This window comes from Acomys minous (genome assembly GCF_964271855.1).
Source record: "Acomys minous genome assembly, chromosome: 1".
In the NCBI taxonomy this organism is placed as follows: domain Eukaryota; kingdom Metazoa; phylum Chordata; class Mammalia; order Rodentia; family Muridae; genus Acomys; species Acomys minous.
Genome location: NC_140483.1, coordinates 98,944,579 through 98,967,010, shown reverse-complemented (window position 1 = coordinate 98,967,010; position 22,432 = coordinate 98,944,579). Strand labels below are relative to the sequence as shown.

The following is a 22,432-nucleotide window of genomic DNA, read 5'->3' as shown; positions in this document are numbered from 1 at the left end:
TAATAAGTCACTGGAAGTCATCAACTCTATTTTACAATAGAAGGCATAAATAAGCCACTTTTGAGCTGACTTCTCTCCCATGGGTGCAACTGAAACAAAAACTGTCCATCTTGAAAGACTCTTATTTATAATATGTTCTTGCCCTTGGCATGTCCCCCTTTAATTAACTGAGACACTTTCAGATGTGTCGAACCTACAAAGCATGTATATTTATTTGCAACATTAGTCAAAAATATTTAATAAAAAATAAAAATCTTAGTACAGCTTGAAATCAGTGGTGGAGATTCCTCCAGAAGACTTTTTATTGTGCAGGATTGTTTTAGCTAGTCTGAGTTTTTTGTTTTTTATATGAAGTTGAGAATTGCTCTTTCAAGATCTGTAAAGAATTGTGTTGGACTTTTGATGGGAATTGCATTAAATCTGTAAATTGCTTTTGGTAAGATGGCCATTTTTACTATGTTAATTCTCCTGATCCATGAACATGGGAGATCATTCCATCTTCTGATAGCTTCTTCAGTTTCTTTCCTTAGAGACTTGAAGGTTTTTTTCACATAAGTCTTTCACTTGCTTGGTTAGAGTTACACCAAGATATTTTATATTATTTGTGGCTATTGTGAAGGGTGTAGTTTCCCTAATTTTTTTCTCAGCCCATTTGTCATTTGTATACAGAAGAAATACTGATTTTTTTTTTTTTAGTTGATTTCATATCCAGCCACTTTGCTGAAGGTGCTTATCAGCTGCAGGAGTTCCTTGGTAGAATATTTAGGGTCACTCATGTATACTATCATATCATACATGAATAGTGATAGCTTGACTTAAAACAGATAACCGTTAATAAGATTAACTAAATTTGCATTGCTGGAGATTGGACAGAGCTTTTGTTGCCTAGGCTATTGTTTAAATTCTGCTGTAAGTGGGAGCATATGAAAGGAACAACTCATGGATAACTGTTCGTGTATTTCCAAAGAAAAAGGAACTGAAGAAATTAATATGAGATGATCTATCTGGTTTTCCCCCTTGAAGATATCTGGCAAGATTTTTCATAGAGAGTAAGGAAACAAGATGTGTTTAAGAAACTAGGTGTGGTGGCGCACGCCTTTATTCCCAGCACTTGTGAGGCAGAGGCAGGTAGATCTCTTAGTTCAAGGCCAGCCTGGTTTACAAAGTGAGTTACAGTACAGCCAGGGCTACACAGAGAAACTCTGTCTTAAAAAAAAAAAAAACATCTTCTGGGTATATTCCAAGGAGTGGAATAGCTGGGTCTTGAGGAAGCCTTTTTCCCAGTTTTCTGAGATAGCGCCAGATAGATTTCCAAAGTGGTTGTACAAGTTTGCGTTCCCACCAGCAATGAAGGAGCGTTCCTCTCCTTCAACACAAGAACATGTGCTCAACCATGTTCAGAACAGCCTTATTCATAATAGCCAGTAGAAGAATGGATAAAGAAACTGTGGTACATTTACACTATGGAATACTACTCAGCTATTAAAAACAAGGGATTCCCGAAATTTGTGTACAAATGGATTGAACTAGAAATGATCATAACGAGTAAGTTAACCCAAAAGCAGAAAGAGTCAAATAGTATATAGTCACTTATATCTGGACACTAGCCCAAGGGGCATGTCCCATGAAAGTCTTCACTTACCAGAAAGCAGGACAGAGGGGAAGAGTTCCTAATGGGACTCTAGGTGAGAGAAGCAAGGGAGAATGGGAAAATAGAAGGATCCAGAGGGTCCTAGAAATCTACAAGAAGAACATTATGATGGGCAGATCTAGGCCCAGGGGTCCTGCTCAAACTATGGCACCAGCCAAGGACAATACGTGCAGTAAACTTTGAACCCTTACCCAGATCTAGCCAAGGGACAGGACATTCTCCACAGTTGAGTGAAGAGTGGGGACTGACTTTCACATGAACTCTGGTGCCCCATGTTTGACCAGGTCGCCTGGTTGGGGAGGCCTGGTGTCACTCAGAGGAAGGACAACAGGCTATCAAGAAGAGACTTTATACCCTATGAACATATACAGGGGGAGGAAGTCCCCCTCAGTCACAGTCATAGGGGAGGGGAGTAAGGGGGAAGATGGGAGGGAGGGAGGAATGGGAGGATACAAGGGATGGGATCACAATTGAGATGTAATATGAATAAATTAATAAAATATATTTTAAAAAACAAAACAACAAACAAAGATATGTTCAAGGAATAGAAAATAAACACAAAAATATCATTAGGAATAATGGCAAAAGGAGAAGTATTAAGTGAGCAAAAGTATTTATGAGTACCTTTGAAGTCACTGGATACCTAAATAGAGTGAAAATAGTTGTAAAAATAGATAGGGCCCTGGTTTTGCTAACAGTTGTAGGCTATATTCTCTTATTTTAACCACTGACTAAACATTATGAGGGAGTAAGGAATTTAAGTCTTGAAAAAAATAATTATGAAGCAATTAAATAGTGATATAATCAACCAACTTACATATTTATTTTATTTAAAGCAGTATAGAATATATTCAAACTAGGCTGATATTTATACTCCTGGTGACAAGGTAAGGTCGGAAACCTACTGGCGACTTTGAGCTAATCAAACTATTGACACAAAACTTTCTTAGGAGCCCATGTGCTGTCATTACCACATACTTTCAGTTATTATTTTTTTAAGTGACAGCCTTCCTTAAATCAGTAAGAAAGTATTAATTTTATTGCATCTCAGTCTTGGAGTGCACTTCTTGTCAGTATTTCATGGCTAAAACAAGGAGTCTCATGAAACACTTCTATATATACATTTTATTCAACTGTAACCCTGTCTCAGGTCTTCTCCCTTCCAATTCCTCCCTCCCTCTTTCATCCCTCCTCTGCCTTTCCCCTAGTCCTCTGAAAAGGAAGAGCCCTCCTCCCCTACCATCGGACCCCAGCCTATCAGGGCTCTCTCATTATGACTGCTTGCTTCCTCTTCCTCCATGGCCTTGAAAGGCCCAGAAAGCACTTTTTCATACTTGCTGGTTTCTAGTAAAAACCTAGGCAGCTGTTCCTTAGCAATGTAAACTATCCACTTTTTGTTTGTTTTGTTTTAACACATTGCCATTGCTGATAGCATCTATGTGAAGCACACCTTGATTGTTTGAGCTTGGATATTTTACAAAGGTTTTCTTGAAAGTGGAAAGTGGGACTTTGTGACTACTATATCCAAACTTTCAAATGAAAATGATAATTTTTGGAAAGCATCTCTGGCCACATGAAGCTCCAAGTTTCATTCCAAAAGGCTTTATGATGATACAGGTGGCATTAATAACACTTTTCTGTTGTATAATTCAATATATAACCATTTGGAAAATTTACCTGACTCAATGCCCAGCAAACCAATATATGCCAAATGAATGATATTTGGTATTGTGTGTGTGTGAGCACACATGTGCTTGCAAGGACAAAAGAGCCCTTCACAATGCAAGGCAGGTGGTAGAGATATTAGCCTGCCAGGCAGGGGTGGAAAGCATTTTGCTATGCTTTTATAGTCCACATTGTAAAAAATATTACAATTCGCTGAAAAGGCTATTAAAATTTTCTTCATTTTTTTTCAACCTTAAAGCAAAGTCCCTGTGAAGGCCAGATTTCCCTCATGTAACTCAATGGATGCAACATATTGCAACAGATCTAGTGCAGAAGCAAATTGAAGAAGCCAGCTGTCACTTATTAAGCCAAAAATTTATAAAAGCCACAGTGACAAATGTAAAACTAAACAGAATTCCTGTCATCTTTTTTTTTTGCTTTCAAAAACATATTTTCTTTCCAATACAAATGTTTATGTAAATATGTGGTATCCTTCAGTGAATTAATAAATACTTAAGTTTTACCACGTCTTTCATTTTTCACATGACAAATGTCGGTAGATTTGTTCCATATAAATGAAAGCACATTGGAGTTCTTGACCGCAGTTGTGAATGCAAGGAAATCTTAGACAAGAAACACCAATATTTATTGAGCACAGAGGGCCCTGGAAACTGCTCAGGGCTTTTAAGACACAGCACGTGATTTCATTATTTTACCATTTTTTGCTATTGAATTTGAAAGAGTGGAACAAGAAAAATAATGTTTTCTGCTTTTTTTGCATTTAACTTTCTTTTTAAAAACTGGATCAGTGCTGTTAGAGTCTTCGGTGTATGCTGAAGGCAGTCCCTCCATGCTCTGTTCCAAGTCTGTGACTCTCATTTCATTTGTCCCATTTACAGAAGTAAAATTAGCATGTTCTTCAGTCACCGTTTGGCTCATGACTCAATATCACTATAAAAACCATCTTAGCGGCTTCATAGGCTCAGCTTCTTGTAGGATACACCGATGTGGAAGGCGTCACTGGGAGGCTCTTGAGACCTAACTCAGTCTGTAAGTTCTGCCAGAGGAAACCCTGGCTTATGTCTGTAAAGAATTGCGTTGTGTTGTTACTAGAAAAAGGGCATAAGCTGGGAAAGGACTGAAACTACTCATGGGTGTTAGCTCACAAACTTGCCTTACAGTTTATGCTTGCGGAGGGCAAGCCTAGTCATTCTCTTTACAGTGAGAGACCAGGGCTTATTTAAGGTTAGGGAAGCATGCTTTTATGTCTTACTCATAAATTTTGGTTAAATTGCATTAAATATCTGTTTTTTGAAATTTAAACTAAATATCAATCTAACTTTGGACAGCTCAATATTGAAAGAAATAAAATACCGCCTACCTCAGACTTTAATTAATATAATTTTATATTTATATAACTGGGTACCCAAACTCACCATATTCCTTGTCTATGTCCAATAAATTATTGTCAGTTAAGGTCTAGAAAATTCTAAATATAGCAACACAAATAGGACCTAAAGTCCACTGTTACTGTAGTTTTCAGGGGGTTTCTCCTTGTTCTATACACTCAGAATAAATGCTAATTGCACCTCTGCTAAATCTCTGTCACCTGCTGGCATTCATTTGATGTTGTTTCCTTCCTTCCTTCCTTCCTTCCTTCCTTCCTTCCTGTTTCTAGGTGTCTGTTAGTTGTTACTTTTGGTGAAAGTTCTCTGGAATTCGTAACAAAAGTTTGTAGCTGATTCAGTAAATAGACCCGTGCCTAAATATTTGACTCAATGGGCAAAAGGCATTGTGTATGTGAAAGCACGCACTTTTGAGATCCTGAATAATAGTAATAAGGTTAATAATGGGAAACATCCATAGAATTCAAAGCAGCTATGTGTTTTGTTCATAAGTGTAATAACATTTCTTCTGCCTTGTGTATGTTTATCTCGTGCTGGCAGCTGCTGTTCTTTTATCATAAAAGAAATCTATTGTTCATCCAAATAATGTATTTTAAAATTAATTTTCTAATATGGCTAATATAATAATGAAGATTGCAACTGTAATTAAATACCTGATATTTAGTTTACAACTGACTTTAGATGTTTAAAGTATATACATATAAATCTAGTAAATATATACAAAACATATTAAGAGGAGGGGCTTTTACAGGTATCGGGTTTCTCTTGGCTGTTTTCACTCTCATAGACTCAATCCAAATGCAGTCTGTATATGAGCATTTGAGAACAATTAAAATGCACCCTTATAACTTTCATGCCTCCATTTGTCCCAGTATATGCCCTTTAGCTAACAGTGCATTGAATGGAAGTTCATAGCTGACACTTCTGCGCACATGGGTAGCCTTGGCAGCTTCTTGCTCATCTTCCCCCCTTCTCTTGGAAAACATCACCACTAGCCTCTGCCTCAGTTTGGACACCGCAGATCTCCTTAAACTCAGCAGCTGCAGCAGACTGAGTTAGCCAAACCCTGCACGTGTCATAACAGTTTGCGGAGAAAAATGGTAGCAAGCAGAAGCCAAAGACTTCTTTTATAAATTAAGACCTGACTTTTAAGGCTTGGTCTGCATATGATTTAGGAGTCACTTAAAACATGAAAACTTTTTAACTGAAAACGAGGTATTGATTTTTACCTTTTTTTTTTTTAGTGCCAGATGGAAAATAATAGCAATTGTGTCTTTCTTTTAAATCATGCTTTGAAGACCCATTTTAAAAGACACTAAGAATAGAGACTGTTGAAGATGCTTATTTCTCTACCTCCGTTTCTTCCTGAATACTTACATGTTTATTCACCAAGCTGATATTCTTGATACTCTTCTTCAGTTCTAAGCCAAGGTTAATGTAGAAATTAAACATCATGTTACTAATGATTCTCTAGCTAATGAAAATATCTTTGTAATTAACAGAATAGAATTGCTGCAAGATCAAAACACTGTTACTGACTCAGAAACAGCCTTGTAAAGACGTAAAAGCAGGGTGTTAGGAATATGAACCTATGTTCCAAAAATTTAAGTAACAAGGTAAAGATGGGCAGAAGGTTAAATTATGTGGGCCCTAGACTCTTCACGAATAGAGTCATCCAGGTGAGAGGGGGTGCGTGGTCGAGATTTGTTAATTCACTGTCATCAGGAAGCAAGGACCGTCTCTGTGGCTGCTGAAGAAAGGACATTCACCATTTCTATTCACACTTTTATTTAAGGCTCACTATAAGCAAGCACTACGTTAGAAATTGCATGTTATAAAAATAATAACAAAATACATGTCCTTTTAAAATTAGAGTTTCAGTTTAGTAAATATCTAGATTAATTTTGACATTCTTATTTTTCAGCACTTTTTTTTTCCTCACATGCATCAATCCATTACCCTCCCCGTCCTTTTCTGCCTCTTTTATCTTCAAAGGATTCCACAACTGCTTTCTCACATATTCATTCCACAATTGACAGAGTACATACAATATTTCTTCCAGCCCATTAGTAAGTTCTTGACTTGTCGTGGCTCGCTATCTCTCTGGAAAGAGAGCTCACCATAATGCTGTCAGTGCCTTGTACAGACAAAATCCAGGTTCACGAAGTGCTGTCTGAAGATGAGGAGAGTGGCAAATGAATTGGGCTACCTTTCGAGGGCTCAGTCTGTTTCACCAAGCAAATTTATCTGGGAACTGCATTCCAGGTGGAGCAACAGATTTGAGCAAATGTGCCATTACAGACCTCTGAAAAACACTCTGCTATATTCTGGGTGTATTCTGCAATGTTCCAAACATGACAGGGAGTGGTGAAGTAAAATCTGCAAAAGCAAGAGCCATTCAGACCGTGGAAAGCCTTAAAAGGAGTCCTAATTTTTAGAATTTGTAGACTATGAGTGAGATTTTGGAGGATTTTCAGGATGGCCTAAGATAACTCTGGAAGCAGCATTTTGAATAGAATGAAAATGTGAGTGATGAAAAAAAACCACAAAATTTATTGAAAAATAATTAGATAATGATTTCAAGGGTGAAACATAAACAAAAGAGTTCTAACCGTGATGTATGGTGTTAAAGCAAGTGTGTGATGGTATTGACGATGGAATAAAATAAAATCAGTAGCATGTCTCAAAGAGAGAGGGGGGGGAGACAATTTACCAGCAAAGAAAGACAATACAAAGAATATCATTTAGGAGAAGAATTTTGAGAAAACTTATAGCCAAAGAGGTCCTGTATACTTCTAGGAAAGAAGGATGGAGCATGACTGAAAAAACAGACAATCTCTGATGTTTAGGCTGGAAAGTCCTGGGAGTAGTTCCCGTGGATCAGAGTGCAAAGAAGAGTCACCCAGAGGGGAGTAAGAGAATCTGTGCAGCTCTGTGTGCAGACTAATAATAGCCAGAAATGTCTAGCTGAGCCAACTGGCATCATTTCATAACTTTTTCTGGTAACAGCCACCTTGGTAGAGAGATCAAAGAAAGTGTCCTGGGCTGTCTTCACAGCACAAAGCACAGGTATGAAGGCAAAGATCACAAGAGACCAAAGAGACTTCCTAATGCTGACCTGAAGGGACGTGGACCGGTGGCAACTGTGCAGCTGAAGCCAATGGTGGTGAACCAATTAAAGACAGGATCCACATGAGAAGCTGAGTCACAAAGTGTGAGAAGAAAGGGAAGGTGGACGTGGCAGTGGCCAGAGGAGGGGATTTCCGAATACAGGGTTTTAGAAATAACACAGATCTGAGTAACCATCGGTACTCTCCTTTCCATTAAAGAGCATTAGCACATTATCCAGCGCACTTCTTTACTAATTATTAAAATAGAACGAAATAGTTAAAGCTTTCCCTGTAATTCACTTCATGGCTGAATGGCTGAGCAACAACCAGAGCCCAAATTCTTCACTTTGGTGGGAAAAAAATATGTGTGACATAGGCAACTAAATAAAGAGATCCATTTTGACCCATGGTTTTATGGTTGTCAGGGACCAGATTCTGCTGTGTTGCACCTGTAGCAAGACATCGTGATAGCTTCATATGATGTAAGAGGGAACACTCCTCATGGTAGCCAGAAAGCTAAAAAAAAAAAAAAAAAAAAAAAAAAAAGAGGAAGAGGAGGAGCCAGGGTCCTAAAGCCCCCTTCAAGGTTATGGCTTTAATGATCTATCTTCTGTTAGACCTCACCACCTCCAATAGTACCATGGACTAAGCCTCAGTGTGGTAAGCTGTAGTATGCTGCTTAAGCTTACTGAAACAGCACTCTGGGAATGAGAGCAGTTTCCTTGTCCCCAGACACCAAGTGTCCTCTAAAACTCCTGATCACAGAGCAGACTGCTCCCCTAGTTCTTTGACACGGAGAAAGGAAAACAGCAGACAGCTAGGGACAAATATGTTTCATGTGTATGCTGTTAGGGCTGACCACTTGTTATTATTATAAAACCAGGGGATTCCTCCCTGGGGTAGACTAATTCGCCATCTCCGGGCAGCCATTAATGGCCTATAGCTCTTTGTCTAGGAGTCAAGCCAGTGATATTTTCCCTTTCCATGGTGGCTGGCTTTGTCATTATTCAGGTCGTGTTTAGGTGTCCATATTGTTGAAATTTAATGGGTGGAGCTTCCCTGTGATTTATAGAAGACATTATCCTACAGCAGAGTGGGCTCTTACCGGCTTTGTGTCCCCTCTTCTGCTGTGCTTCCAGAGTGTTCGATGAGGTTGTTGTATTGTAGATCCATCACTTAGAGCTGGACACTGCACAGTCAGCTCTCTGCATTTGGCCAGTTGGGGCTTTTTGCAGTGACCTCCATATTCTGGAATCACGCATACCAAGGAACTGTAAATGGACTCAGTAGTTGTATTTATATATTTATTCATTTATTTATCTGTGTGTGTGCATAACAATAATAATTAAAGAAAAAAGAGCATGAAGTTGAAAATGAATAAGCAGAACATATGAAAAGTTGGGGGCTGGCGGGGAAATGATATAAATACAATACACTTATATAAAATTAAAAATTAGTTTGATTTAAGGGTGTCCTTAATTAAAGATAGAAGATAGACCATTTTCAACTGACATTACTATTATCTAATAGTATAAAATGACCATGTGGGAACTGGAAGGCAGAAGCTCATCAAAGAAGAAATTGCTCTTCAGTTACAGCATGGCTATTTCAGCAGTTTTCTGAGGCGTTCCTGCTAGATGCAGTATGTACCTTAGTTTATATGAGTTGTGATTACCCTCTCAAACAAACTACTCCAACAGTTTGTTTTGGTTGTTGAAAGTGCCAGTTATATGATGTTCTCTTATCTATATGCTTTTTCCTGTCCATCTTCTATTTGCTGTTTCTTCTCTTTGCTTGCTACATACTTAATAAGCTCACTCATTGGATACCCAAAGTACAGCTATCTCAGATAATACTCCATATGACTCACATCCCAGCACTTGGACCATTACAGAACATTTATTACCTTAACTGAAACAATCTTCAAGTTTATGTATCACAGATTGTGTTGGGGAGTTCACTTTAATCCACTTTGCTAATTCAGAATTGGAGCACAAAGAGTTTGTTGCTCATCTCAAACCATTAGTTGCATCCATAGCAGAAGAGTCATCCTCCTGGAATAAAGCAATATTTGGTCATTGACGTGTTTGGAGCTTCTGGGGTGGGGCGATGATAGAACACAGACCGTATTTGGGTCCATTTCTCAGATATCCTTCATCTTTCTGTAGAGAGTGTACTTGCTGAGTGCTTACCTCTGGACTGGGCCACTTCACTTTTTTCCAATTCAGCTCCATAGCATGTTATGAGAAAAGAGAACTTTTAGAATATAAGCTTGTGTAAAGAAGCTATGGAAATGTCCCCTGGAGGGGGAGACCTGGTGGCACTCAGAGGAAGGACAGCAGGTTACCAAGAAGAGACTTGATACCCTATGAGCATATACAGGGGGAGGAAATCCCCCTCAGTCACAGTCATAGGGGAGGGGAGTAAGGGGAAAATGGGAGGGAGGGAAGAATGGGAGGATACAAGGGATGGGATAACCATTGAGATGTAATATGAATAAATTAATTTTTTAAAAAGGGAAAAAATAAGCTATGGAATATGGATTAAAGCCGACCGTATGCCTTTCTTATAAAGCTCTTACTGCATTTGTTAAGTTTATGGTTTATGGCTGTTTTAAACTATAATGCAACACTGAGTAGTTGGATTGGAGATCAAAGCATTTGTTATTGAATCCTGAGCGCAAGAAAGGCCCTAGCATCCTTTGTCAACATTGTTCTAAGTTTTTATTTGCCATAGTCCTGGGGTTGAAGGCAGGACATTGTGCTCAACAAGTATATGTTCTACCACAGAGCTGTAACCCCGGCCCATCAGAAGTCTGATTTTTTAAAATAATTGTGAAATTGTTTTGTAATTATAGTGCAATTACATCATTTTCCCTCTGGTTTCCTCCATACTTTATCTACCTCTCTTTCTCAAATTAACAGCATTTTTTTTCTTTAATTGCTATATATACACAAAAATATATGTAAATACAACCTGCTCAGGCTGTATAGTGCTACCTGTATGTATATTATCTTAGGACTAGCCACTTGAGAGAACCTTCCTGGGAAAGACTATTTCTCCTATTCTTGGTACTCCCAGCTGCACATAGCTCTTAGTCTAGGGCTGAGGTCCCATGTGCTTTCCCCTTTCCATTTTACCTTGACCATTGGTCTCATTGTTGTTCCAGTCCTGTTTAGGCAGTGTGGTGGTTTGAGTAAGAATGGCCCCCATAGGCTCATGTATTTGACTGCTTAATCACTGGGAAGTAGAGCCATTTGAATGTCTTAGAAAGATTAGGAGGCATGGCTCTGTTGGAGGAAGTGTGTGCCTGAGATCCGGCTTTGAGTTTCCGTGTCTCTTCTCTCTGACTCTGGATGAGGATGTAGAATTCTCAGCTCCTCCCCCAGCACCATGTCCACCAGCATGCCACCATGCTCCCCACTGTGATATTAATGGAATAACCTCCGAAACTCTAAGCACGCCTTAAATTAAATGTTCTCTTTCATAAGAATTGCTTTGGTCAGGGTGTCGCTTCACAGCAATAAAACAATGATGAAGAAAGAAAGTCGTGTTAATGAGACATCATCAAAGAATAGCTTTTCTGACATTTCCCATCGACAAATCGCACACCAAACTTGATCTTCCTCTGATTCTTTAAACTCAGTCTTTTCAGAATAGATCCTTGAGCCTTAAGTTTGACTTAAGTTTGACAATATGTACCAGTTGGAACTGGGTACCAGAGGATCCTTTGCCTTTTGATTGGTTTTGTTTTTCTGTAATGGTATCCATTTGTGGAAAAAGGAAGTTTGTATAATAAAGAGGGAAGAAGGACATTTATCTGTGAGTATAAGGGTAAACATTTAGAATGTAGCTAAGCATTATACTGGTTTCGTAAAGTGGCAGCTAGAGAGGTGTTGGTTACTGCTACAGTGTGTGTGCCTCTATTGCACCACTAGGGTGTTTCTGCCATGCTGGTCATTCCTGTGGTTTAATACAAAATTTTCAGACAAGAATCAAAGCACTGCTTCTGAACAATTGTTTTGTGTCCATTTTATAAGCCATTCATTAAACTTCCTCTGTTAAATGTTTATCATTGACTACCATTCCATTGACGTACGTACTTCTCTTTCTTTTGTAGCCCCTGCTATGTGGATATTTGTTAGCAATGACTGATGTGGAAACTACATATGCAGATTTTATTGCTTCAGGAAGAACAGGTAGAAGAAATGCAATACATGATATCCTGGTTTCCTCTGCAAGTGGCAACAGCAATGAATTAGCCTTGAAGTTAGCAGGTCTTGATATCAACAAGACAGGTAAGTCACTCAGTGAATACTTCTCGAGGAACATAGAATGATCTAGCATTTTCCTACCTGAGATTGGAGCACAAAAAAATATCCCTTTGTTTGAAATCAGGTAAAACAGTCAAAAACAGTTCAGGCACACCTCTGATTAGTTCCTTCATCCCGTTTTCTCAGAGACTTCTCTTGAAAGCATTTCCTACACACATTCAAACAGTAAAACACATGATCTAAAAAAAAACATCCAGTATCTACAAAAGGTTGGAAATTACTTTTAGCAAATGTTAGCAGAGTTAGGACTCCTGCCATGGGTAACACTGACTATCTTCCCCATTTCATACATACTTAAAAAGACTCGCCTTCAAGTCAGGTAGTCCTTAATTCAAAGAGTCATTTCAAATGAGGTGCCCTCGAACCATTTTTATTGAGAATGGAAAGCAAAAAGTTTGGGATGCAAGTGCTTCTTAGATAAAATGGTTTTAAAATTTCATAATTGAAGTTTCAATTTTTCAAAATTTCATATCCAAGTCACCTGACTTTACTAATGAAAAAGAAAAAAATATCTTAATGCATTAAGATATTTGACAGCCTTAGTAATGATAAGTTCTTTTATAGCTTCTTCAAGTTTATTAAGAAGACTTGCACAAAATAATCATTCACTATAAAAAGAAGTCATAATCAAGAACCACAGTGTTATATGCATAAGAACTTACAATTTCTGATTCTGTTTATTATATTTAATATGGTTTCACTCTAAGAATATATGTATAAAAGCCTTCAGATTGTTGGAGAATGAGTAAGGCTACGTATGTGATGTTTGAAAGGCAGAATTTTATTTAGTTACTAAAGGCCCATAGTTATAAGCACTGTTTCAATTTTAGATTAATGACAGATGTTGACAGCATTGCTTTGGGATGCACAGACTCACATATTCTAGGACTCACTGCATCTCCGCCATTGCTTTATGTACATATCTCTCAAGGCATTTTGGAGAAAGAGTATAAGGCACTGTTTCATTTTATTGTCATGAAATGAACAAATATATTTTTGTGATATAGAAACTTTGCAGATTTCATTTTCAAGAAGTCTTAATATTGGGACTTTTGACCCATAGAGTAGTTTATTCTGTTTTGACTGTCATTGAGAAGTGACAAGAACTTCTTTATATGAGAAAAAATTTTACATTACCATAGGTAATTTCAGTAATAGGGAGATTTATGTTCATAAATATAAAAGTAAGATAAAAAATCTGCATTAAAAACATTCTGATTATATAATCTCAAATTTTCATTGCTGGTTATATAACATATCTTCTTTTCTAAATAACTCTGCGATCTAATTCCAATTATCTAAGCCCTTGCAAATATTTTAGTTTCTCTTCAAACCATAAAACAACTAGGCAGACTGTTAACATCACTGGCTTTACCGTTCTCCATGCAAAAAATTAATAATCTCTATCACCATGAGCATCTAAACTATAAAACATGACACACAGAAAGCAAATGTAACATCTGAAGATTTGGAGGGACCTCTTCATCACATCTATCTCTATTTTCTTATAAAATGTACTCAGCAATATCACTCTCTTTGATTAGTCTGCAAGCATCACTTAACCACATCTCCTTCTGCACTGTAGCGCTAAATCCTGAGAAGTGTCCTCAAACACCAGGAAGCTCCAGCCCTTGTGGCAGTGGGGCTTCTTATTTTGTATGTATGCAGGCCCTTCCATCCTTCAGTATTCTACTGTCTGTCATCTGCCCAGATATGACTCCTTTCCTTTGGCTAGCAAAAGTGTCTCCCATATACTGATTCCTTATTCTGTGATTCTCTATACACCCCCAACTTGGGCCTTCTGCACATATGGAAGGCTTATTATAATAAAAACTGGTATGTGAAAAATCATAAACATTGCCCATTTATGATTTGATACAATTTTATGTAGAAAAATTAATTTCCTAAAATACTTAACATCACTGGAGTATGATGAGATATCTAATTTTTCTATGTTAATAATAAATGTTTTTTATTATCATTATTATTATTATTATTATTATTATTATTATTATTATTATTATTATTATGCATAGATAGACCTGATGACTGTAGTTTTTTTTATTTAAAAAAATTTGGAGTACAAGAAATTTTTTACATGTATGTTTATATTATTATACATATATAAAACAGCAAGAAGAACCATGAAACAATCAGGAATTATATTAATGTCACATTCATAGTGCTTTGGCTATTTATCCCAGGTCCCAAGAATAAGAAGAAAGAATTCACTTCTGAAAGTTGTGCTCTGGCCATGACATGCACAGTGTGGCAAGTGTAAACTAGATGACAGACAGATAGCTGCATGCAGCCACACTAATTCAATTCATCAATTCATTTTAAAATAATAAAGGATAGAGCCAAATATAGTGATGCACACTTTTTTATAGAAAATAGGCAAAAATTATTACAGAGCATTGTAAAACATACTCTTTTTTATTATTTTATTAATTTATTCATATTACATCTCAGTTGTTATCCTATTCCTTGTATCCTCCCATCCCTCCCTCCCTCCCACTTCCCCCCTACTCCCCTCCCCTATGACTGTGACTGAGGGGGACCTCCTCCCCCTGTATATGCTCATAGGGTATCAAGTCTCTTAGCAGGCTACCAAGATACACACTTCTAATTGTAATTTTTTTTAGAGATAAATATAGGAGTTTAAGAAGTTAGAGGCCAGCCCGGACTACACACAGTATGATCTGTTTCAAGAAAAAAAGAATGAGTGATAAGTTCTTTTAATATTATATAAAAAAGGCGATGGCAGTGTGGCAAGTCCATCTACGGTTATCCATTGAATTATGATAAACTCTCAGAAAAATATTGACAGAATTCATGTTGCTGCAACACTACAAGTTATTTTGTCTGCCAAGTCATATTGGTTGCAGTAGCCAAGAGACAAATGCAAATACCTGAAGGACCGACTAAAGCTGGCACATATGTTGATTGACCTAAGATAGAGTAAAAGTATTGTTCAATTTTAGTACTTGCTAAGGCACTGCCTAAGATTGCAGTGGGTACAGTGCACAAGGGATGTTTGACTGACATTGCACATTTGTTCATAAGGACAGATCAGAGACCAGCAAACTGTTGGACAAGAGACTGACCAACTTAAAAAAAAACCTTTTATCTTCCACAATTATCATAATTTGTGAATTAATAGAACTTTTGAGAAATTGGGTGGATCATCTTAAAGTTCCATAAAAAATGGGAAAGGTAAATTTAAAATATTTCTTCAAATCAGAGAATCAGTATTCGATCCCACTTCTGGTTTCTGTAGATTGTGAAAACTATGTTTAAAAGAGATGCGCTTGGCTAATATAGCATAACCAGTCCTTAACAACTCTGGACACCTCATAAGTTATTTGTTATTGACTTTTGTTCAGAGGTCACAGAAAGTGGCAGGCTCTGAACACCCACACACTGTTGTTGACCGTGCACTTCCAAGGAAACACAGTTGTCTCAATAACATTTTCATGCTTTGAAGTCTCCAGCATGACAAGCTGAGTGAAAGTCAGTAAACTTGAGCTTTTCTTTGCCCTGCTTTCGTTGTCTTTTACAGAAGGTGAAGACGATGGACAGAGAAGCTCCACAGAGCAAAGTGGGGAAGCCCAAGGAGAAGCAGCCAAATCTGAAAGCTAACACTCCCTTCTGACCGTCAACAACACCTGACAATGTGGCAAATCTTCTGGCACTGCTCGGATGTATTTGCTGCCATGGGTGAAAGGGAGGGGAAGAAAATGGCTGTGCTGCGTGGCAAGAAGCCGTTCGTTGCCATGTTAAAAGTGGGGGCCGAGCCGGTGTCTGCAGACAGCCTTCTCCCTACCTCTGTCATTGGCAATGGTTGAAATCACCTGGCCGGATCTCGGATATCATTTTTGTATGGGTCCTTTCACTTGACCGTATAATGAAAATGCTTGTAGAGAGTAGCACTGACGTAGCTGATGATACCTGTAGCATCTGGCCCCTCACGATGTCAGAGGATTTAATTGTGTCTAATTGAAAAGGGTTGGTTGAACCCCAGAGTTTAAATATCTCTGGCTGGAGTATTCACCCAGTAAAAGAACCATCCAGAGAGCACAGTTAGCGCTATGTCCCTGTGTGTTAGTGCTGTGTTATTCACACTGTTTTGTATCGTACAGTATACCTGCTCAGCACTGCCCTTTGATTGCTTATGTAAAAACAATGATGTACATTACTGTGAATTTTATACCGCTCATTTTTTAAAGGGCTGCCTTTTTAATTTTCCATAGTGTTGTGGCGTGCACAGGGCAGAACATACTTTTGTAAACAATACTTTCCTCCTGATGACTGTGCACTGATGATTACATCCGACAGACTCCCTGAGACCCCTTTGCTTTATTAAACAGGCATTTGGAAATATCCATTCACATGAATATTGCCTGATTTCACTCTTCACAGACAAGAATTCTATCAATATTGCTTTTATTTCTTAAGTTCTTTCAACTAATATTTTTATTTGCCATTATAAGAATTTTTAAGAATTGACAAGAGAGACAAAAAAAAAAAACCAGATAATACGAATTGGAACTATTGTCCTCTGTGGATGAGATTTTTTTCACACTGATGTGTGCTACTGTTTAGCGCTTGGAGGACAGCTTGTAAAAAAAAGTGTTCTCCTCCTAATCCTGTGGGTAAGAGTTCAAAAAGGGACGCCCTCGTGCTGTGTTCTACCATGTCCTTTTTCAGCCCTTTCATATCCAAATGTTATTATGCACTTTTTAATGTTTGTAAAATTTTATTAATAATTTAGTGTGAACTGCATTCTGATACAATAATTATCACCCCACCACACTTTTACTGACACTGTTGATGGCTATGCTGTGTTTTGACATCATAATTCTTGTATGGAAATTTTCTGTGGCCTGTGTAACCCCTCTGGTCAGTATTATAAAAACAAAATGTCTTTGGTAACAACTAAGGATTCAGCAGGATGCCCAGGGTTCATGAATTATGGGGCAAATAACAGACAACAGGAGGCCTTCACAACAAAAGAGCCCGTAAGTGTACTGGCGGGCATAGCTACACTTTCAAGTTAAGAAGAGTGCAGCATTTCAACAGGCAGTCTGTGGGTACTATGGGAACTGGGCCTGTCTCTGTAGTAATGGACAAAGGTGGAAGGGAAGTCTTCCACCTCTTCCTATACAGTGCTTTTCTTACTGACTGGGAGTACGTGAATCTCATTTAGTTCCCCAACTGGGTGTTTTCCAGAAAAACAAGCACGTTTACGTATGTCATTCTGGATATATATATAGGGAGACCAGTAAATGCGTTAAATATGAGAGGCCTTGCTTTGTTCTGACTCATTGGAGGCTAGTTCAGATTGAAACACACGACCTGTTGATAAACTCAAGGCTGTGAACAGAAGCTTCTTCTTGGTCTGTTTCAGACAATCTCTGATAACCTGTGGATAACATCCGACTGTTTCCGATGCCCTCCTTTCACTATCCTGATAGCTTTCTTGTGGATTTGAGGTTCATTCTTAAAGTTGTGGAATTCCAAACTGAGTTCCTGTGTGTTTTTGTAATGTTTAGAACCAGTGCTGAGTCTGTGTGGGAGGTTTATTTCCCTGTGTGATATACTATTACTAATGCATGTGGTGCCATGCCTGTCTTCAAATATATAAGTAGTGCTAAATGGAGAAGTCATACGGAGCTTTTGATTTAGTTTGACCTCTTACTACTATGTTGTTTACTGTATTCAAACCCAGAGGTAGTCTCAAGCTGGGAAGGAAAAATAATCAATATTCTATGTCTCCCACATCGTATAAATTTTGATTGACAAAAGTGCATAGACTCTCCTAATTTTCATTGAAAACCTGTTATTTGCTAAATAAATAAATAAATAAATAATACATGGGAATTAATCTGTAAAGATGGGTGAAAGAGTAGACAACCCAAGCAAAGGATGTTATTTACCTCTCCCAGCTGAGTCTTTTCAGAACCCGTTCGCTCATCTCTTCAGACACACACCATTGAGAGTTCAATCTTTCCCCCTTTCACACATGAGGAATGGAACATGAATAAGTACTAATTTTTGCAAGATTAGAAAGCTAATTTGAGCCTATGTTTATCTATCAACAGAATTTTCATTCCACACTTCATAAAATTAAAGCTAATTACACAGTATGTTTCTCTGTATGGAAAATTTTTAGTTCACACTCGTTCAGCTTGCATTTTACAGAGAAGGAAAATAAGTTCAAAAGGACCTAGCCTTTCTTGGGGTTTGCAAGTGGGGCAATGACACATGTGGCTAAGCCCTACCTTTGTTTTGTTTTTAATATGCGGTGATAGCTTATTTTAAGAGCTTATTTCTGACATGTAAACTGTAAGTTTACATATGTTTATGTTATGTTGTATATCAATATTTTAGGCTTTTTCTATTTAATTACTGAGAAACACAAAAATTTCAGTTTTTAACAGATTAACAGTGAGTCAGAGGCTGTTGATTTTACTTCTTTTTCAACTGAGAGCATTTTATGTCGACACGTTCATCCTATGTTCACAGAAATGCTTTCTACTCTGTGTCAGAAATTATGACCTTCATTTATCAGGAAATACTAACACAATAGCCCACTACTGATGCCCTACCATTGAGTCTTCCTCAAACATGACAGCAAGGCACCATTTTAGAAAATGAATGACATTTCTATCTCTTCTCAGAGGAATAAAGGGGGAAGTATACCTGTTGGCCAGCAAGCTTCTGAGTGAATCCTGCAGTAGTAAGGAGGAAATGTATATTCATTAATGAAAAGAAGAAAGGATCCACATTGATGATGTCTTAGAAGCTGGTACTGTCCTTTAGCTGAAGAGTGGCTACCTTGGAAGTCATCTATGAGCTTCTATGACTTTTGTATTTAGCAATGTTGCATGCTCACATAATTGATATTAAAAACAGCACTTGTTTTCTGAAATGGAGTCTATCAAGAGTATTTATTTGTTGTACACTATATACTTGGTGCCCAGGAAATGGCTATAAAAGAGGATGCGAAAGAGAAACTCAAAGCCTGAGGCATGTTGTACGTGTCCCCAAGCCTCTTGGTTTCACTTCCCTGTCCTTTACCCTAGAAAGTTCTGGTCCATTGTACTCTAGGAGCACAGCCCCCACCCCACCCCCCACCCTATGTTGCCTTCTGCCATAAGCAACTTGTGCTCAGATCTGAAATGCCAACATCACACCAATGCTTCCGACTTGGTTATCTGAGAGAGATAAAGAGAGAACACTCAGATATGCGAACAGTTTTTAAGGCATTCTCTGAGGGGGGGGGGGGTTCATTAAACTCTTTTCCCCAAAATTAACTTCTTACATGATTTTTCATAACTTTTTCCCTCCTACCCATGCTCTCATCAAGAACGTCTCAGAAGTGCAAGACCTGATACATTCACATTGCCCTTTCCACTGCAAGGATTTTGGATGAATCAACAATGACAGGCATTGTCACAGACATACCTATTTGCACTGTATTGTGGATGACAGTGGCTGTTAGGTACTTGGAGAGACTTCCTTTATCTCTGTGGTACTCTCTCTTAGTTATATTACTCTCCTTACATGTAGGTAGAAAAGACCAAGAAGAAACCAATGTGGGATTCAAGTGAAACTAGCCATCCACCAGTCAGGGTCTGAAGTGATTAGGCCAAAGGGCCTTGTAAATATCCAGATTTATCTTATTCAAGCCACAAAAACAAAACACATCTCTGAAACACTTCCCTGTAGAGTTATGTCTGTCTAATTTAGGATGTTAGGCATGGGAATCCTGACTATTTCCAGATGTAAAATCAAATGAGCACAACCATCTCACTGTAGCTTAGTAACTCTGTCTGCACCCCGACTCTTCCCACAACAAGATGAACTTTTCCTTAGCCACCTCCTTCTAGGCAGGACTGCATCATTAGATTTTCTCTTCAGCGCCCTGAGTTGTTGGGGTTTTTTTGTTTTTTGTTTTTTGTTTTTTTAATCTCTCTTCCATGTCCACCTAATTAAGATCAACCAAAACTTCTCCCCTGGTCTTTCTTCATCTTTTAGATGATGCTAAAAATTTCTAGCAGTGTTCATTCATTGTTAGCAGTGGCCACCTTGAGATCACAGAAACCCACATAGGTCTCTGATTTCTGAAGGAAAGGGGAAACTAAAGAATACTGATTCAGAATACTAAAATATAAAAAGGTTTGTATCATTTTAATTGATGCCTACATTACTGAGTACAACAGAACATCCTGTCACTTTCAAAGTAGACTCTACATATTCCACAAAATTCATTTTCTTTCCAGCACAACACTTTCTGGACGTGCACATGTTGCTACTCCATGACCATGCTCTCCTCTTCCCCGACCAATATGATCTGTGGCTGCATCCTAAGACCCTACAACTCCCGTTTCTTCATATGTAGTGTTTGCCACATATAGGGAGCACCAGCCTCAAGCCTAGTCATCTAGATATGACTTAGGTCATCCTATAGAGTTGCAAGCAGTTTATCTCTGGGTTGACTGATAACAGTATACCATCAGTTCTTTTCAAGAGCATTCATGCTTGCTCAAAGGGCGGCCTCATTGTTCTCTCTCTGAGTTAGGCTTAATTAAAATGCTTTGTTTGCCTTCATAGTGTGTGTGCGCGCGTGCGTGCGTGCGTGTGTGTGTGTGTCCTTCCTAATAACTCATTCTTTTTGACTAATTCAATTATCTACTTCCCTATGAGATATTATTCTTCAATAATAGTCGATCTATTGTGAGTACACGTGTGTGTTTGGGGGATAGGGTAGCTAAATGAATCCTTGGAATTGAAGCCAGGCAGCTAGCATTCTATCAGTCCTTGCCTGTTTTTTTGTTTTTTGTTTTTTTTCTACTCTAAACCATCATCATCCCACTCACCATGTAAGTCTCATATTTCGGCTCCAACGCACAAGTCCCTCTATTCATCTGACCTATTGGACAATTGGGCATGTATTTCCTCAAACATGTAAGCCAAGCAAAACCAGTTATTTATTTATTTATTTATTTATTTTAAAGATATCATATCCTATATAACTCCTTGATCTGGGAAAGCATTTTCCTATTCTTAAAATTGTCTTCTTGCTTATTGAGACATTCTCACTATTTTTTTTTCAGATAGTACATCCTTACACATTTTCTCAAAAATATTAGGGTTCAAAATTGTCTTAATTTGTTTCCCCTTTCCAATATCCCACTGTAAGGAGTTAGCTGCCCTCTGTTCACTGTTGTCTAGTATTTTTTCCTTCAACTGGATCTCACTCTTCAAATAAAGTATGAGCTAGAGAGGGCACCACCTTCATTGCCTCTTTACTGACCTTTGTATCTTCATTATCCTTTGGACACTTTAAGATTTTGTAAGTAAAATCTGAGTTCATGTTATAGTTAAGAGACAGACTTTATTTACAGATCAAATAGGAACTACTGCAATTCAGACATAAAATTGATAGTTGAAACTGCTGACTTCTGTCAGATACTTTGCTGCAGAAAACACAAACTTATTTTTAAATTTTACAATTAAATAAATATTGTAAAGTCACCTCAAACTCTGTGCTACCTGTACATCTACATATTTGTTATGTTTTACAGAGATGTCAAAGAACATTATGAAAAAATGAAAAGGTTAAGATAAAGGCACTTTGATATACAATGATCCCATTAACGCTGCTCATGAGGGTCCTGTAGCCTGTACTTTCCCAAGTGTGCTGAATTAAATCCATCCAAAGACAAATGTTTCTTACTTCCTTGTCCTACACACTTCAGTCAGAGAGATCTCCAGGAAAGATGCTGAAAAACTTAAACAAGGAGGTCCTAGATTTATAAGAATATAATTTACTGAAAAATTGCCTGATAGGCTAAAGAAATAAAATTTTTGATGAGAATAAAATTGATGGTGTGAGAAAGAAAAGAAAGGGACTAAGGGAATTATGTTTATAAGCGCAAGGAATGATATGATTTAAATTGAAATACACATTATGTAATCTTGGAGTCCCTTTCCTAAAGACTGAATCTTTTATAAAATACTGGTGATTGAATTAGCACTTGATGTCTAATAGAACAAAAGAAATTATTGTGTATGTGAGGATTCTTACACTTGAGTTTGGCTTGAAATACATCATGCTGAATATTAAGCTAGCCAGAGCTAATACACATAAAAGAATAACTTTTAAAAAAGGAAAAGGGGGAGGCAGGAGGGATGGGAATAAGTCCTGTGGTGAACATAGAAACTCCTAGACATGTGTGTGCACTTTGGCAGCACAAG

At 37.9% G+C, this 22,432-nt stretch overlaps 1 protein-coding gene across 2 annotated transcripts in view; it reads left to right on the top strand.

Annotated features, from left to right (window-relative positions):
* PKIA (cAMP-dependent protein kinase inhibitor alpha) overlaps positions 1 to 19,100 on the top strand; it is a 70,386-nt gene extending 51,286 nt beyond the window's left edge. The window contains exons 1-3 of one of the 2 annotated variants that reach the window (XM_084789332.1): positions 4,244 to 4,366; positions 11,953 to 12,130; positions 15,729 to 19,100. In XM_084789332.1, coding sequence (XP_084645458.1) covers positions 11,980 to 12,130; positions 15,729 to 15,808 — 231 coding nt within the window. In that variant the 5' untranslated portion in view covers positions 4,244 to 4,366; positions 11,953 to 11,979 and the 3' untranslated portion in view covers positions 15,809 to 19,100. Of the gene's footprint in view, positions 1 to 4,243; positions 4,367 to 11,952; positions 12,131 to 15,728 lie in introns of those variants that run through there. The other variant, XM_084789331.1, reaches the window with a different exon arrangement.
* The last annotated feature ends 3,332 nt before the right edge of the window (positions 19,101 to 22,432 follow it).